The 18,800-nt window shown below is 53.3% G+C and overlaps 1 protein-coding gene across 7 annotated transcripts in view; it reads left to right on the forward strand.

Moving 5' to 3' along the window:
- KCNN1 (potassium calcium-activated channel subfamily N member 1) overlaps positions 1-18,622 on the forward strand; it is a 37,363-nt gene extending 18,741 nt beyond the window's left edge. For 2 of the 7 annotated variants that reach the window (XM_043467328.1, XM_043467323.1), the window contains exons 4-11: positions 520-938; positions 1,380-1,388; positions 3,873-4,014; positions 9,180-9,290; positions 10,124-10,251; positions 14,433-14,441; positions 14,666-14,735; positions 17,984-18,622. In XM_043467328.1, the coding sequence (XP_043323263.1) occupies positions 520-938; positions 1,380-1,388; positions 3,873-4,014; positions 9,180-9,290; positions 10,124-10,251; positions 14,433-14,441; positions 14,666-14,735; positions 17,984-18,238 (1,143 nt within the window). In that variant the 3' untranslated portion in view covers positions 18,239-18,622. The remainder of the gene's footprint in view (positions 1-519; positions 939-1,379; positions 1,389-3,872; positions 4,015-9,179; positions 9,291-10,123; positions 10,252-14,432; positions 14,442-14,665; positions 14,736-17,983) is intronic. The other 5 variants (XR_006269153.1, XR_006269154.1, XM_043467325.1 and 2 more) reach the window with 5 other exon arrangements.
- Positions 18,623-18,800: the final 178 nt, after the last annotated feature.

Genomic DNA, 18,800 nt, shown 5'->3' on the forward strand with positions numbered 1-18,800 from the left:
CCCACCTTCCAGGCCTCCTGAGGTGGCAGCATGCCTCCTTGACTCTAGCCGGTGGCCTTTTGTGACTGCCTTCTTTTACTCAGCATGATGTCTTCACGGAGTAGCATGCCCGTGCTGCACTCCTCTTCATGGCTGGGACACTTTCCACGTGTGGAAGGACCACACTCTGTTTCTCTCTGCATCCCTGGATGGACATTGGGTAGTTTCTACGCTGGGCGCCTGTGAACAGTGCTACTGTCATTGCACGCACACAGGATGTGTTTGAACAACTGTTCTCATCTCTCTCGCCCATTTACCTAGGAATGGGAGGGCTGGGTCACTGGTAACGCTGTGTTTGGCTTTTGGGGGAACATCTGTGCCCTGTTTAGCTTGACTTGTGGCCGACCCTGAGCACTAGGGGGTTTCGCCTGTGAGGCCATGTTTGTTGTAAAAGCGGATGCGGTTTGGGGCTGGGATCTCCCTCCGTGGCCTGGGCACGTGTCCAGCACCCACTGCGTCCTGCCCGCCTGATCTCCGCAGCTGTTCATGGTGGACAACGGGGCGGACGACTGGCGCATCGCCATGACGTGCGAGCGCGTGTTCCTCATCTCCCTGGAGCTGGCGGTGTGCGCCATCCACCCGGTGCCCGGCCACTACCGCTTCACGTGGACGGCACGGCTGGCCTTCACGTACGCGCCGTCGGCGGCCGAGGCCGACGTGGACGTGCTGCTGTCGGTGCCCATGTTCCTGCGTCTCTACCTGCTGGGCCGCGTCATGCTACTGCACAGTAAGATCTTCACGGACGCCTCCAGCCGCAGCATCGGAGCCCTCAACAAGATCACCTTCAACACCCGCTTCGTCATGAAGACGCTCATGACCATCTGCCCGGGCACTGTGCTCCTGGTCTTCAGCATCTCCTCCTGGATCATCGCTGCCTGGACCGTGCGGGTCTGCGAGAGGTGCGCCCCTGACCCCCTGGGCCCTGACCCCCCCTGACCCTTAGGCCCACCCACGATCTTGGTGACCCCAGGGCTCCCCCAGCCGCCACTCTGACCCTGCTGAACCCCATACCCACCCATGGCTCCATCCCCGTGACCCCTGATCCTGCTGACCCCTCCCCCTGGTTCCTGGCCTCAGCGACTGTCTCTCACATGCAGCTTCCTCATCCCTGGGACTCCAGCCCTGTGTCCCCAGCCACCCCCAGCTCCTACCCTGACCCCCACCCCTCCAGGACCCCATCCCTCTTCCCGCTTCCCCTCCCTCCAGGGGCCCCTCCACTGGCCCCGTCTCTGGCCCAGGGTGGTGGAGGCAGCAGGAACAGGGGCCCCCTCCATCCACCTGCGTCTCCCACAATTTAACCTGCTCTCCTTCTCCCCTCTGCCCACCCTGCCGGACTGTAGGGAAAACATGTGAGTCCTACCCTCAGCCGAGCTATGTGTGCAAAGCTGCCAGCTGTCCTGCCCGCCAGGAATTTAAGATCAGCTGCCACCGGGGGAGGGGGCGGAAAGGGGAGGCGGTGTCCGGGACCCGCCCAGAGCCCACGGGCCGTGGGGAGAGCTTGTCCCAGTGCCACCAGCCAGGTGGGTCTGGGTCACTCTTGGGCCTGGTGCTCTGGGCATCCCTAGGGTCCTTGCCACCAAGGAGGGGGCAGCAGAAGGGAGCAGAGGGAAGAAGAGTTTAGCTCTGGTGCCTGGTTGAGGCAGCTGGCCCCAGGGGGCAGGGACAGCTCCTTCAGTGGGTCTGGGATGAACAAGCACAGTCCCAGCTTTTCAGACCCCCATACCAGGGTTTGTTCTGAACGGCCTTGGACGGTGCAGGGCCATCCAGCCAACTTACAGATGAGAACAGTGAGGCTCTGAGGAGCTAAAGGGATACCCTGAGGGCCCAATGCCTGCTTCCCTCCCCCAGGGCTTCATGGAGAGGGAACGGTCCCCCTGGATCTCTCAGGGCAGGGAAATGCCTTGTCTGGGAGGGGGTCTCTCTTGCCTCTTGATGAGCTGGGTAGGGGCTGTAATGGGTGGTGCTGGCACTGGGCTTCCTGGGAGGTCCCTGGGCCGGACCTGTCCCCAGAACCCCAATCCTCACCCCTTCAGTTGTCCCCTCCCCGACCCCGCCTCCGCCTGATGAGGGGCTCCTGGCAGAGAGGGCCCAGCTCTTCCCGTCCCCAAGGCTGAGGGTCACATGAGGGCTCCTTATTCCCCTGATGTGCCTGCGTGCCAGCTCCCACAGACCCGAGGGCTGGGCGCTGGGGAGTGGGAGAGGGTGCAGGCATGGCTGAGGTCCAGGCTGGGTCACTGCAGGGGCGTCTGGTGAGGGCGGGGCACGGGGCAAGGCCAGGGGCAGCCAATCCTAAATTCTGAGCCCTGAGACCCCGCTTGACGCCCCCTCGCCCGCCTCGCTCACCCCCGTGGCTCTGTCCCACCCCACCTCCCGCATGCCCCCCACTCCCTGGTCTGGGGTGACCCTGTAGCCCCCACTAGAGCTCCAGCCGGGCCTGGAGCCTCCACGCCCATGTCCAACGGCTGATAGGTTCCCGGCTCCTCCTGCCTCCTGGGTGTGGGGTGCTGGTTTCTGGAGAAGTGGAAGCTGGTGCAGCTTCAGGCTCAGGTGCCACAGTGAAAGATGAGGCTCTGTCCCTGGCGCCCCTCACCCATCAGGCAGCCTGGAAGCCCAGGCTGAACGGAAAGGCCTCCATCCCTCCTTCCCACCTGTTGGGTTTCCATCTCCTCCTTGTCTTTTTAAATTTTTTTTGGTCACGCCCCATGGCATGTGGGATTTTAGTTCCCTGAACAGGGCTTGAACTTGTGCACCATGCATTGGAAGCTCAGAGTCCTAACCACTGGACCTCCAGGGAAGTTTCTGTTTCCATATCTTGAGCCCCTGACCCCAGCCCCCTCTGCCTGGAACAGCCCTCCCCAGCAGCTCCCCCTGCCCAGCCTCTGTGGCCCAAAAGGAGAGGGGTCATCTGGGAAGGGCTTCCTGACCTCCCTGAGCTGTAGGGGTTTTGCAGGCAGGGGACTGGGCTGGAACAAAGCTTTGAACCACCCCCAGATCCAGAGCACCAGTCCCTCAGCCTCTGTGGTCAGCCTGGGCTGACCATAGATAGCACCAGTTCGTTGCCTGTGCAGCCAGGGTCTCGGGCTTGGCTTTGACTGGAAAAAATCATGTCCCTTTGCAAGGCCTTGGAATCTGTCCTCTTGAATAACAAAAGTTGAGTCCCAGGTCTCTCCCCAGAGCTAAACATGCTGCCGCCTTTTCCTCCTAACACCAGAAGACTCTCAGGCCTGAAGCTGGAACAATTGCCCTCCAAGTGTTGACTGTCCTAGGACTCCCATCCCCAGGGCTTGCTCCTCCAGGCTTCTGTCTCCCCGTGGAGTCCTCCTCCCTCCTCAGGGCCTTGTTGATTAGGGAAGTTCTTCCTGGTGTCTGACTTGAATCCTTGCCTCTACTTCCTGCCGCTTCTGGTGCCCATGGCCACCCGTGTTTGCATCTGTCTGTGTGTCTGTCTTTGGGAGGGGGATAGTGTGCTTATGCGTGGACACATGTGGACTCTCCCTCACCTGGACCCCTTACTGCCCCATAACGAGCAGCTTGGCAGTCAGGGGAATGGAGGGTGTTGGAAGGGATGCTGGGAGGAGGGTATGGGTGCCCTCTGCCCTGTGGTATCCTCAGGAGGACCATGGGGCTGTCCTGGGTAGCAACCATTGCCCCACACTGCCCTACAGCAACGCTTTGGACACTTTGAGCCTCCAGCGTGGTTAGCTTCCTGCAGTCAAGGCCCCCGTGCAGCCAGGTGGACCCAGGGCCCTGCCTTCCTGGCACGGCCCCTGGGGCTGTGATGAAGGCAGAGGGACCAGTGTGCGCTGACTAGGCTCTCCCTGGCTCCCCTTCAGGTACCACGACAAGCAGGAAGTGACCAGCAACTTCCTGGGGGCCATGTGGCTCATCTCCATCACCTTCCTCTCCATTGGCTACGGCGACATGGTGCCCCACACCTACTGCGGGAAGGGCGTGTGCCTGCTCACCGGCATCATGGTAAGGGCGAGGGCCCCTGCATGTCCCCACTGACGGGAGCTCACCCCATTTCGAGCTGGGCCTGCTCTGAGTTCCTCCCTGTGTCAGCCCTCCATTGCCCCCTTCCCTCTGGTGCGACATGAAATCCACCCCTTTAGGCTTCCAGGGGACATCTCTTCTGGCTCCTTCCAGTGTGAGTCATACAGCGTCTTCTGTGCCCGCCAGGCCAGATGCTGTGGTCCACTCTGAACCAAGAGTCACCATTACCCCTTTATGCTCCACAGGCACTTAACTCACGGTCCTTGGATCCAGGACCAGGGGCTTGATACTTCTGTGCCTTGGTTTCCCTGGCTGTAACCAGTGCCCACTCCCTCTGCTTCTTGCAAGGACTCAGTCCCTTCATTTTTGTGAAGTGCCTAAAGCCATGAGTGCCTCAGATACCCAGTCAATACCCGCTGACCCTGCCATCACAACCCAGTTCCCCATCCTTGCCTAACACTCAGGGTGTGCTGACATCCCTCTGAGCCCCTCGGGTGTGAAGTTTATCTCATGTGACTCTGTGGGCCCAGGCAGCACCCCGTCTTCCCTAAAGTCTTCCTAAGTCCGTCTGCTTGTGTGGGCAACCTTTGACGTCTGGTGCCTTGTCTTTACCATGATTCGATCATTAGGTTCCCTGCCCATCCCTTCCTTCTGGAACCTTCTTTCTCTCCAAGCTCCTTTGATCTCCATCAGCGCTTTTCCATGTTTTGAATTATGACTTATTTGACATATGGTCGGGCACACCTATCCCTAGCCCCCAGTTAACATGTTCATTTTGATGGCAGAACTTGGCCTCTGTGTACTGATTTCAAGTCAAATCTTGAAGATAGAGTTTGGGGTGAAATATAAAAGAATAGCTTTATTGCTTTGCCAGACAAAAGGTGACCCAGAAGGCTTGTGCCCCTCAAAACTGTGTGTCCCAAGCCGGGAGGATTTGGTGAAGGGTTTCATGGCAATGGCTCCAGGGTGGAGTTTTCCCTGGTGGTTCAGGCGATGAAGAATCTGCCTGCAATGTGGGAGACCCAGGTTTAATCCCTGGGTTGGGAAGATCCCCTGGAGAAGAGAATGGCTACCCACTCCAGTATTCTTGCCTGGAGAACTCCATGGACAGAGGAGCCTGGTGGGCTACAGTCCACGGGGTCGCAATGAGTCAGACACAACTTAGCAACTGAACAACAACAAATTTAATTTGCTGGGGGTGGGGTGCTGGAGTAGATTGTGAAATAACATAAAGAAACATGCATGATGCCTTTTAACTAAGAGAGGGCTGGGTCAGCTTAGCCTGTAGAAGCAAGGACCCAGTGGGGGCCAGAGGAGGATGTGTACCCCCAGCTTGTGTCCAAAAAGAAAGAGACAAGGGATGAAGAGGGGAGAGCGCCGTGGGCCTGGGGAGATGGTGACAGCCTGAGACAGTCAACGTGCAGTGAAGGGGGCTGAGTGGACCCAATGGAAACATAGCCCCTCCTCCTGTGGGAGGAAAGAAAACCATGGTGGGGACGATGACGGACTTTTGTACGGACAAATGCATTTCTCTACAAAGGAAAATAAGTGGCCTGGGGAGACCATGGGGGGAATTAGGTTGGCTTCCTTTGGCTTGTTTGTGTTAATTTTTTCACAAATTGAAATTGAGCAGGACCCTGTGGGCACAGAAACCTTTCAGACAGTTGCTGATCAGGGGAGGGGATACGGCCCTCAGGAGAGGAGCAGCCCGGAAACCACAGTGCCGCCTTGGGCCAGGGTCCCGGCTCTGCCTTAGGATACACTTCATAGTATCTTTGAGCTCTTCTACAGAACTAAAACCTCCAACCAATGGAAGATGATGAAATACTTGGTGAAGCAGTCTTCATTCCAGAGAGAAGGTCAGTTTGATAACCACAAGAACCACAGAAGCTCATCCAGAGACCACCTGAGGCCAGGTTAAAGGAATGCACACACTCTTGAGCCTTATCAGCAGCTCCCCACCCTGGAACCACTGCTATGAAGAAAAGTGAGAATGTCAGTCTCTCAGTCATGTCCAACTCTTTGTGACCCCCTGGACGGTTGCCTGCCAGGCTCCTCTGTCCATAGAGTTCTCCAGACAAGAATACTGGAGTGGGTAGCCATTCCCTTCTCTAGGGGATCTTCCTGATGCAGGGATCAAACCCGCATCTCCTGCATTGGCAAGCAAGTTCTTTACTACTGAGCCACCAGGGAAGAACTCAAATGAACTTTACAAATAAAAAACCCAAAGTATTCAGATAAGATGACTTTAAACCCAGAAAACCCACAATGAAACAGAAAAGCCATGTTCTCTCCACTGGGATGAGCCTCCTTCCAGAAAATCAGTTTGGTATTTAGCCTGCAGCTCACTCCTGGCCCTCGCCTCCAGCAAATGCAAGAGTGTTTATACCCAGAGATATTTCTTGCTCTTCTGTTACCACATAGCCAGGGGTCACATGAAGCCACACCTTGGTCTTTCAAGCCACTTTCTGTTTCTTATTCTGTTACTGTCTCCTCTTCCATCCTTGTCCAGTGTGTCTCCTCCCTGTCACTGTTCCATGGCCCACCCCCTTCCAATATGTTATAAAACACACATTTGCTCATCCTTGAACTTCAAGGCATCCCAGCATGGCCTCCTCTAAACTCAGAGTCTTTTGCTGGATGTGGCATCTGTGCTGTTGTGTGGCACATTGGCCATCAGCCCATCTTTTTCCTGGCTGCATAGTATTCCACATGGAGGTTCCCAATATGTTCTTTGCCCCAGTTGACAGGGATTTTTGTTTTTAAATTTTTATTGAAGTATAGTTGATTTAGAGTGTTGTGCCAAGCTCTGCTTATAGAAAATGACCCAGTTATACACATAAAACATCCTTTTTATGACATATTCTTTTCCATTGTGGTTTATCACAGGATACCGAATATAGTCTCCTGTGCTCTACTTGTAGGGCCTTGTTGTTTATCCATTCTATATATAATAGTTTATATTTGCTAACGCCTCACTTCCACTCCCTCCCTTCCACTTCCCTCTCCCAGCTGACAAGCACACGTTTGTTCTCTATGTCTGAGTCTGTTTCTGTTCTGTGGATGGGTGCATTGGTGCCACGTTTTAGATTCCACATGTAAATCATACCATGTGGTATTTGTCTTTCTCTTTTTTACTTACTTCACTTAGTATGATAATATCTAGTTTCACCCATGTTGTTGTAAGAGGCATTATTTTATTCTTTTTTATAGCTGAGTAGTATTCCATTGTATGTATGTCCCGCATCCTCTGTATTCATTCATCTGTCAGTGGATATCTAGATGTTTCCATTTCTTAGCTATTGTGAATAGTGTTGCTTTGAATACAGGGGTGCATGTAGCTTTGTGAATTGTAGTTTTGTCTGGGTATATATGCCCAGGAGTGGAATTGCTGGATTGTATGGTAATTCCATTTTCTGTTTTCTGAGGAGCCTCCACACTGTCTTCCATAGTGACTGAACCAATGTACATTCCCATCAACGGTGTAGGAGGGTTTCCTTTTTTTCCACACCCTTTCCAGTATTTGTTGTTTGTAGACCTTTTAATGGTGGTCATTCTGACAGGTGTGAGGAGGTACCTCATTATAGTTTTGATTTGCATTTCTCTCACAGTTGCTGATGATGAGCATCTTTTCATGTGCCTATTGGCCATCTGTATGTCTTCTCTGGAGAAATATCTATTAATGTGTTCTGCTCATTTTTCAACTGGGCTGGGTTTTGTTGTTGAATTGTATGAGCTGTCAGTGTATTTTGGAAATTAAGCCCTTGTCTGTTACATCATTTGCAAATATTTTCTCCCATTCCGTAAGTTGTCTTTTCTTTCTTCTTTGGGTGTGTGTGGTTTCCTTTGCTGTGCAAAAGCGTGTAAGTTTGACTAGTTCCCATTTGTTTATTTTTATTTCTATTGCTTTGGGAGACTGACCTAAGAAAACATTGGTACGATTTATGTCAGAGAATGTTTGAGACAGGGCTTTTCCTGAACACAGACTCCTGAGTCCTCCCAAGGCCTGTATCCTGGCCAGAAATGCATGGTGGGATCTCCTCAAGGGGTGACTTTGTGCCCACCCTTCCCCATAAATGTTTGCTTCCATCTATAAGAAAAACTAGCCACACCCCTGGTCCCCAGGGGCTGGGTTTGGGTCTCTTCCTTCCTTCCATCCTGTATGCAGCACCCACAGGAGGAAGCAGTGGGTGGGTGAGGTGCCAGAGAGAGCCTTGGTACAGTCAGGGAGCCACCTTCCGGCCCCTCAGCGGCCCCCCTAGCGGCCCCTGCCACCTCCTCACTGGCCACTGCTGGGCTGACGACAGCCGGATGTCCTGTGTTCCTAGGATCCCGACTCTCAATGGCTGAATGCCCCCTTTCCCTCCTCCATCACTTTCACTGGCCCCCCCTACTCCTGCCTGGCAGCCTTGCCCTCCTCCTTGGGTCCTCGCTCCTGCCCTTCTGCCTCTCAAGTGGCCACCAAGTGGACAAGCAAGCCCTCTCTGGCCTCCTTCCCTCACTGGGGACTGGCTGCCATTCAGGACATACTGGGGAGGGTGGTTGCTAAGAGCAGGAGCCCCATCACAGGGGAGACAACCCCTCCTTTTACTTCCCCGCATCCTGGGACCTACACTCTGCCTCTTCTGTCCTGAAAACGCCCCACCATGGTCGGCTGACCTGATCTTCTTTCTCACCACCCTTCTGACCCTACCAGTTAGCTGCATTACCAGTCAGCAACATGTCAGCTGGGTCTCTGTCTCCATCATGTAGACCCCAAAGCCTGGATGGAAATTCTTCCCATCCTCCCACCTCCATGGGCGTCAGCCCCAAATGCACATGTAGATTCTGCCTGCGTCTTGTCCTTTTTCTTATCTTTGAGCCTCACTTTTCCCCTCTGCCCAAGAGGGATAAGAGTGGTCCTGCCTCCTGGGGTTGTTGGGAATCAAACGGACTGATGTATGGCACAGACTCCCTGGACATTCAGTGGTGTTAAGCAAGGGCGGTTTAGAGTCAGTGAACTCAGAAGACGAGATTTGCCAACGCTGCAGGTTTGGAGGGCAAAGGTGAGGAGGGGAACCAGGAAGGCGTCCTGCAGGAGGGAGGGGGTCCTACTTGTGACCCGTATGCAGTGGATTCTGACATGCCCGCTCACCTTCTCCATGCAGGGGGCTGGCTGCACAGCACTCGTGGTGGCCGTGGTGGCCCGGAAGCTGGAGCTCACCAAGGCGGAGAAACACGTGCACAACTTCATGATGGACACTCAGCTCACCAAGCGGGTACGGACCCCAGCCCCTCACGGCCATTTCTCCTCCTGGTCCTCCGGGCCGGCTCTCCCCACCGTACTTCTGCACGTGCGCCCCTGGGTCTCGCCCGGCTGCCTGTGTGTGCCCAGAGAGCCCTGAGCTGCGCCGCCCTGTGAACGCCTTTGAGCTGTGCAGAGTCGTGGCTGCGGCCACAGCTGTCCCCTTCACGCTCGGTCACAGCCCAGCCGCGGGCCGCTCAGCAAGAGGCAGGGGCGTCATCACCAGGCAGCCGGGTGCAGCTTATAAGCTCTATGACCTCAGCAGGTGGGTCTCTCTGTGCCTGTTTCCTCACATATAAAGTGAGAGAGATCCCACCATGTGGAGATTCACCCAGTTAATATTAGCAAGATGCATAGAAAGGGTCTGGCCTGTGGTGAGTGATGTTTGTCAGGCACGCGTGCATGCCCACACACAGAGTGCAGATGTGGCTGGCTAAACATGGCCCTGTCTTACAGCCCCAGGACCCCAGAGGGACACTTCCGTTCCAGTTTCTGGGAGTTTCTGGAAGCTTCCAGAAGTTTCCAGAGCCTTCCATAGTTTTGTGCCTACTCGGGGCTTCCCAGGTGGCTCAGTGGTAAAGAATCCACCTGTCCATGCAGTAGATGTAGGTTTGATCCCTGGGCCGGGAAGATCCCCTGGAGGAGGAAATGGCAACCCACTCCAATATTCTTGCCTGAAAAATCCCATGGACAGAGGAGCCTGGCGGGCTAGAGTCTATGGGGTCACAGAGAGCCGGACACAGCTGAGTAGCTGAGTAGCTGAGCAGCAGCAGCAGCAGCAAGGAAATGTTCTTTCTCTGGCCTCAGGTAAAAAACGCCGCTGCTAACGTTCTCAGGGAGACGTGGCTCATCTACAAACACACCAGGCTGGTGAAAAAGCCAGACCAGGCCCGGGTTCGGAAACACCAGCGTAAGTTCCTCCAAGCCATCCATCAGTAAGTCCAGCACCTTTCCCACTCGCGTTTCTGTGTCCACTGGGCACAGAGGCAGCCCTGGCTCGCGGGGAGGAGGCTGCAGACTAGGCCAGACAGCTCGCCGTGGCCACAGACATCATGACCATTCCCCTTCCGGGCGGTCAGTTGGTTGGGGCCTACGGCTTCTGTGCTGGGTGGGATAGTGGGACCAGCACTTTTCCAGGACAGTCACCTCTGATAAATCATGCAGACCACCCGACATAAGTGGCAGGAAGCATATTTTCTTCTCTGGAATAGCCAAAATGCCTTTCCCCTTGGGCACTAAAGCAATTTCCCCTTTTTGCTTTGCCTTCCAGGAAGCTCAGAATTAAATTTGTGGCCTGATTTGCATGATCATGTGGGGTAATCAGAGATCACTTAATTTTCTCTGTTCTCCCTTTTTCCTGAGAATTATTTAATCAAGTAGTTCTCATGTTGACTGCTCATTGCAGTCACCTAGGGAGTGCTTTTTAAAATCCCATAGGCCATACCGAATGCCAATTACAGTAGAGTCTGGGATACAGCCTGAGCTCAAGTTTAAGTTCCTCAGGGGAATCCAATGCTCAGCCAGAGTTGGCAGACTTTTTCTGTAAAGGACCAGATATTAATTATCTCAGGCTTTGTGAGCCAGAATGTCTCTGTTGTGACTACTCGGCTCTGCTGTTGTAGCAGGAAGGCAGCAAGGTGAATGGGTGTGACTATGCGCCAATAAAACTTTGTTTTCTAAAACAAACAGCTGCCCGGAATTTGGCCTATAAACCATAATACGCCAATCACTGTCCACAAGAAATATTATGTAAGTAACATACATAGTTTAAAATTTTCTAGTACCCACATTATAAAAAGGTGAAAAGAAACAAGTGAAATTAATTTTAATATATTTATTCAACCTAATATATAAAAATCATTATCAGTTACTAATATGTGATTAATATAGAAATCATTAATATTTTAGAACGTCTCTGATACTAAATCTTTGCAGTCTGGTGGTTATTTTACACTACGACCTGTTTTTATTCAGACAAGTCACATTTCAATGTTCACTAGCTACATATAGGAGGTATGGGACAGTGCAGTCTAGAATTTAAACAGGTCCAAATTCTGTGGGATCCAGCACTCAACAATAAATTAGAGTTGAGTCACATAGTACCTGATTTAAAATTTTCAAGCATTTTAAGGCACTTCTCAGAATGGGCCTATGCATCCCCAGCTCTTACATTCTGGAAAACCTCATTCACAATTGGGCTTCCCTGGGAAAATCAGATGGATTCTTGCCCTAAGAACTCCTCAACCAGACTCAGGGGCTGATGAATCAGAGAGTGAGGCAAACAGTGTTAGGGTCTGAGCTAGTACAACAGGAAGGCAATCAAGTCAGCCATAAGGAACAGAGATGGGAAGCAACACTGCCAACCCCCATGTGAACAGGAGAGTCAGGCAGCTTGTTGTGGGGAGACTCCGGGTCCTGGCTAGTGTGGGCAGCTACTGGGGCACCACAGCGTAGCAGAGTGTGGCCGCAGAAGACCAGACCATGAGCGAGGAAGCTCAGCTAGCTCACTTTAACTCCTTAAATCCTGGTTACTCATTTTGCCTCTTTTTAAAGAACAGCTTTATTAAAGTATAATCAACATACAGTCAAGTGCGGCTGTTGAGAGTGCACAGTTTGATCAGTATTAACATATGTGTACCCCCATGAAACTGTCCCCACGGTCAAGATAATGAACAGATTCATTGCCCTAGAAGTCTTCTTGAGCCCCGATCATCCTTGTCTTTTAACTAGAGACTTTAGTCCATTAACATTTATTGTGTTTACTGTACCACCCTTGTTTTTTAGCTAGAGTTTAATCCATTGTGTTTACTGTTATGATTGAATTAATTTCTCATGATCACAATCTCTACTTCACAAGACTGTGGGGAGGTCTAAATGGAGTGATATGCAAAAATGCCTGGCATAGGTCATGGCACAGAGCAAGTTTTCAGTAACACATGGTACCCCCAACCTCTGCTTCCATAATCACCTACGAAGCAGGGGAAGAAATCAGTACCCCCACCTACTTGGCGTCACTGTGCCCAGGTGTTTGTCCTATTTACTCACAAGACCCTACAGCCCTCCTTGTTGACCCTTCAAAGGTTGTTTACTGACCACAGGGTCCCAGTCTGGTCTCTGCCACCTAACTGCGGGGCCTGAGCAAGTGACTATGCTACTTCAAGCTTCATTTTCTTATCTGTAAAGTGGAAACAGTGGTGACATCCCTCTTCTCCAGGAATGGAGTGTGGATGAAACACAATCGGGGTGACCAGATGACTTGCCTGTGCCTGCCTGCCACATAGTATTTTCTGAAAATGGGAATTGGTGGTGTTGTTGACATCCTCAATATGTTCACTTGGTTAAGCCACAAGAATTTCCTCCACCAGCTGGTGTGCCAGGCATGGAGGGCACAGACATGTCTCTGCTCTGGACCTTGCTCTCAGGGATATCCCTGAAAGTTCTCTGGGAGAAGTGGGAGGGTAGGAATTGAGGACAGTTAGGTCAGTGGAGAAGGCACCTCCTCTGTGAGTTCCCTGTGTTCTTTTGCTCTGGGGCAGGACTATGTCACTCACCTTTAGGTCCCCCTGCAAACCCCCCCCCCCAAATAGTGGCCTTATAAGAACAGCTGATGAAATCAAGCACATTTGAACTAGGGCCTGAAAGATGGATGGGATTTGGGTAGGAAACCAAGAGGTGGGCATGCATACCAAGGAGTGTGCACAGTTTGGACAAGGGTGGGAGGTGGGAGCACAGTGCCCAGCAGATGAGAGGTGCCACCAGCAGGTATGAGGGAGCCATGGCATCTTCTTGAGCTGGAGAGTCCCCACGATGGGAGTGCGGTGTGAGCAGCCAGTGGAAAGGAAGACATGGTCTCAGAGGGGACAGACAGGACACAGCCTACGGCGTACACGTACCACAAGCTGGGTGGTTTAAAACAGAATTTGTGATCGCACCACTCTGGAGGCCAGAAGTCCACAATCAAGGTGTTGGCAGGACCATTCTCCCTCTGAGGACATTAGGGGAAGATTTGTCGTAGGCGTCTCTCCTAGCTGTTGGCAGCCCCAGGCATTCCTTGGCTCGTAGAAACATTGCTCCGATCCTCCATCTTCATGTGTTCTCCCTGTGTCTTCACATCATTCTCCTTCCCTGTGTGTGTGTCCAAATTTGCCCCCTTTTATAAGGATACCAGTATACCAGTTATCTTAACCGGATTAAATCTGGAAAGACTCCATTTCCAAACAGTCACATTGTGAGGTGCTGGAGGTTAGGACTTCAGTATGTCTTTTGCGGGGACACCATTCAACCTGTAACAGGAAGGTTCCAGAGATGCCAAGAATGACTTCCCCAGGGCAGGCATGTCTGTGGCTCCTTAGCAAGCCTCTGTTATCCTCTCCAGGGCACCCCCAGACTTCCAGTGTTGGGGTTGCCTGTATCTGCCTCCACTTCTCCAGACCGAGAAGTGGGTCCTCCCAGGGATCCTGACAACACCCAGGATGGGTGGGACCCAAGGGTCCTCTCCAAGCGTCTGTCACATGTTAGATGTGCAGGGCTTGAGTTCGGACCAGTGAGGAGGAAAAAAAGAGTCCTGCCTGAAATGGTCTCCCTGGGCTGGCTTAGCTACAGAAGGGGCAGAGGGAAGGGGTGAGGACAAACCCCCACGCCCGCATAGGGAGCCGTCCACAGGGCCAGGGTCTCAGAGGCTGAGCGGCAGGCAGCGCAGCCTCAAGTGCTGGTAGGAGGCTGGTAGGCGCCGGCTTTGCCCGCTCTGAGCCTCGGTTTCCCCCTCAGGAAATGTGTGGGCACAGTTTTCTGGACTAAATGCCATCTCCAGGGCCGGGAGCTCGGCACAGGCTGGCATACAGCGCGGCTGCAGGGCTGAAGGCAGCTGCATTTGGTGGGAGGGCGCTGCTGGAGAGAGGAAGCAGAGAGCGGCTGCATCCCTGAGGGCTGGCACCACCGCCTCAGAGGCTGGACCTCTCCCAAGAGCAAGGGCGGTTGCCCCTCTGCTGTCTAGGGCCCCCAGTCTGGCCCTGGGGTGCCGCCCATGGGAGGTGGGCCGGGTTGGGTACGGGCCGCCCAGCTGTGCTGAGATTAAAATTGCCTTGTGGTTTCTCTCTGCTCCGCCGGGTCCCACCAGAGCGCAGAAGTAAGTCTCTTCCCTGGGGGTTGGTGCATGTGTGCTGAACCATCCCCCAGGCCCTGCTGCCCACTGCATGCCAGGAAGGGATGGGCTGCAAGGGGACCTCCAGCTTGCCCCTCATCCCCCGACTGCACACCCCACAAGGTGACTCTGGGTGGGGTGAGTTGCATGGAAGACCCCTGACCCCACTGCAGCCTCTGCACAACCCCACCTGCCCACCTGTCCCCCAGGCTCCGGAGTGTGAAGATTGAGCAAGGGAAGCTGAATGACCAGACCAACACACTCGCAGACCTGGCCAAGGTGAGGAGGGCAGGGCAAGGTGGGGCAGCCCCGGGGGCCAGAAGGGGTTGGTTGGGCCTTCAGGGGAGGCTCAGTCATGTCCGACTCTTTTGTGACCCCAGGGACTGTAGCCCGCCAGGCTCCTCTGTCCATGGGATTCTCCAGGCAAGAATACTGGAGTGGGTTGCCATTCCCTTCTCCAGGGGATCTTCCCAACCCAGGGATCTAACCTGGGTCTCCTGCATTGCAGGCAGATTCTTTACCATCTGAGCCATCAGGGAAGCCTGGTGGAAGAGGAGGAGGAGGAGGAGGGGAAGGAGGGGGAGGAGGGGGAGGAGGAGGGGGGGGAGGGGGAGGAGGGGTGCTCAGTAAAGAACCAGGCCCAGCTCCTGCCAGGGAGGGAGGAGCAGTGCTGGTGCCCATGGTACAGTCCAGGGATGCAGGGCAGGGAGCATCCACTGTGAACATGAGCCGTGTCTGCAAGGGTCCACTGTGACCAGAGGCTCCAGTTGTTAGAGAGATGCCAGAAATCTACATCTGTGTGTAAAATCTTTACTTTGGAATGTTGGTGGCTATTTTACAGTTTTAATTAATAGCTCTAATAAGAATATGTAATTAGTGGGCTACACTGGTGAAGTGGTACGTTCATATTTAGAAATGTCAGCCACATACAGGCTCTAAAGTTTAAGAGAAAAACAAATTTCTTTTGCTATGAATATAAGTTCAAATTATAGACTTCCCAAGTGGCTCAGTGGTAAAAGAATCCACTTGGAAATTCAGGAGACACAGGTTTAATCCCTGGGTGGGAAAGATCCCCTGAAGAAGGAAATGGATACCCACTCTAGCATTCTTGCCTGGAGAATCCCATGGACAGAGGAGCCTGGCGGACTATAGGCCATGCAGTCGCAAAGAGTCAGACGTGACTTGGCGACTAAATAAGCAAGAACAGAGCCTCAGGAGAAAGCTTATTTGTATAGCAATTAAATATCTTTGAGGAGATTAAAGTTAATTGCCAGAGCTCTGTAAGATCAGTTTGTGTTAGAAATGGATCTGTTTGTTAGTTCTAACTTCAGGTCCCATCCGATTTCTAGCTTTCTATTCATCCATTAGAAGATATGTCAACTGACTCAACTTCAGATGGGCAAGCTCTTAGAATATTTGTCACGCTCTTCTCAGCTCCCATCTGCCCTTCCACAAATTGCTCACGTATGAACTTTGCTAACTGGCTACATCTCCTAATCAATTAGTAGATCTGAGCCTAATTTAATATTATCCTTAGAAAATGTGAAGTCCTCTTCTATTTTACTAGTCATACCTCATCACATTTTGGACTCACTCTCTTCATCATTAGCAAGAGAATGCAATTTAAGGGAGTTTCCTAGTAGCCTAGTGGTTAGGACTCCAGGCTTTCACTGCTGTGGCCCCAGATTCAATCCCTGGTCAGAGAACTGAGATCACGCAAGCCATGCAGTATGGCCAAAATTAAAAAAAGAATGCAATTTAATTTAATACTAACTTACATAAACTTAATTTGGAAGGGAATGTTACAGAGGAAAAAACATTCTAGAAGCCTGAAGAAATGATTCAGTTGGTAGTAGAAAGATCATAATCCTAAGAGCATGTAGAAGTCCTTGGCCAACTAATTTGATGCGAATGAGATAACAGTTCCAAATATATATATTAAATGCCTTTGAAAAACTCGGGTATATTATAGTCTGGATTATCCATTATCACACTTACTTCATGAGTATAGATGATTAAAATGTGAACTGCTAAAAGTTATTTAAACCTATAATTATAGCAGTATGCTTTTCTCAAAATACATTTAAGGAAGGCTTCTTTGAAGTAAGTCTTTCACTGGATTGGATGATATGGTTTCTAATTTTTAAAAAATTTAACGAGGTTAAAATGTTTTCCAGTATTAAATTTTAATGCTTTCCAAGGTTGCTGATTTAATTTGTATCTCTCCAACAAAAACAAAATATATATTCTAATAAAAACTTAAACCTCAAAAAAAAAAAAAAAAAAAAAAGCTTAAACCTCAGAGAGGGCCAAAAAGAACCATCCAGCGGCTGTTCGTTCAGTTGCTCAGTCGTGTCCAACTCTTTGTGACTCCACGGACTGCAGCCTGCCAGCCGCCTCTGTCCACAGAATTCTCCAGGCAAGAATACCTGAAGGGGTTGCCATTTCCTCCTCCAGTCGGAGGGCTGGATACCTCCAGATGTTACTCCCTGGCCTTGGGGACTGTGTGGTCCCTTGAGGCAGGCTGGGATGAGGGTCTGTGGCCCTAGGAAGGCCCCAGAGGCATTTGTTCACCCTGGGATGGGATTTGCTTATCACTAACAGTAAAGAGTGGAAGGCACAGCCCAGGTAAAGATTCGGGGCTGAGAGGCTGTGGGTACAGTGCAGAAAGAAGGTGTTGTGGCGTGGATGAGCAGTCTCCCTCCCACAGAGCATGGCCAGGGAGGGTGGGGTCACACAAGCCCTAGCCCCAGAATAGGTGGTGAGCTGCGGACCGCCCCTGGAGGGCGGGTGGAGGTGGGGGAAGGAGGGTCTAGTCTGCAGGGAGCTGGGCTGAGAATGGAACCACGGTCTAGCGCCACCTGGTGGCTGCAGCGACATCTGCACCGAGGGCTGTCCGCGTGTGTCCCGCCTCCCCCCACGACTCCCCGGCTCATCTGTCTGGACACCCCCGCTTGCTGGGTTGTGAGAAGCGGCCGAGGTGGCAGGGACGCCCCACCACCTGGTGTAACAGGGACTGTTGTGGCGGTCGTGTCCCCTGGTCTGTGATGGAGTCAGATGCTTGGGGCGGTCACCTCTCCCCGGAACCCCCATCTCCTTCCCAATCTAATGTGGGAAGTGGGGGACAGTTCACCTAGCCTCCTCCCCCTCGACAGTGTTCCCAGCCTGGAGCAACGTCAGTCCAGAATCACCCAAGACCAGCCTCTGATTTTATGCACCATGTGGCTAGTTCATCCCCTCAGGGCAACTCTGGTCACACTCACTGGGCCCCAGACCTTCCCCTGGACCTTCCCTGCTGGCCCCGAGCCTGGCATTCAAGACCTGTGTCTCGCCTCACCTGTTCCCCCACCGCTCCCTGGGGTCCACCCAAGAGACCTTCGGCTGGGCCGGTAGAGCCCTTATAGCCGCCCCTCACTTAGGTCCAGTTAGTGGGTCGCCACCCAATCAGGGCTGCCCTGCCGTCTCTGGGCCCATTCCTCCCTCTCTCACCTTCTTTCTCCTCTCTCTCCCGCCTCTCTGTCCGGCAGACCCAGAATGTCATGTACGACCTCATGTCCGAGCTGCACGCCCAGCACGAGGAGCTTGAGGCCCGCCTGGCTGCCCTCGAAAGCCGCCTGGATGCGCTGGGCACCTCCCTGCAGGCCCTGCCTGGCCTCATCGCCCAAGCCATACGCCCGCCCCCGCCCGCCCTGCCGCCCTGGCCTGGCTCCGGCCCCCTAGACCAGGTGGCTCGGAGTCCCCCCCACTGGTGGCCACCCGTGGCCCCTTCAGACTGCGGGTGACAGCCCTGCCTGCCACCGGACCCCTCAATTTTGGCCATCGTGTGGCCGCCACTTCCACGCCATCCAAGAAGCCCTGTACAGTGGCGCCTCTTGGAGTTCAAGGAGCCGAAGCTGAGTTGGGCTGAGTGGACTGGGGCCCGAACCACTGCACCCCACCCAGACTGTTCGGGCAGAGAGTAGGGCCAGACGGCAGGCGAGGGCAGATCTGCCTCCTCCCTGCTTGGCGCTGGGGGAGCTTGGAGCTTCCTCTGGCCCGCCGATTCCCCGGTACGCCCCTCCCCCACCCTCGGCTCTCTCCAGGCCCCGGGTGGGTGTGGGGCAGCCAGGAGAGGGGTCCTTGCTGGTTCCAAATAAAGCAGGACCCGCCCACTTGCTGCCTGTTGTGTGTGGCTGGTGGAGACTCGTATCACAACATGGGCAGTGGACACCCGGGCCCTGGGGATTCCAGACCGGATGTGGGGGTCAAGGTGAGCCCAGCCCATCCTGGCCTAGTGGTCTCCCGGGCCTGGACGCCACACCTCCCTGCGGACATCTGCACCTGTCCCACCTGGTACCCACAGAG

The sequence above is a fragment of the Cervus canadensis genome, chromosome 4 (assembly GCF_019320065.1).
Source record: "Cervus canadensis isolate Bull #8, Minnesota chromosome 4, ASM1932006v1, whole genome shotgun sequence".
Classification (NCBI taxonomy): domain Eukaryota; kingdom Metazoa; phylum Chordata; class Mammalia; order Artiodactyla; family Cervidae; genus Cervus; species Cervus canadensis.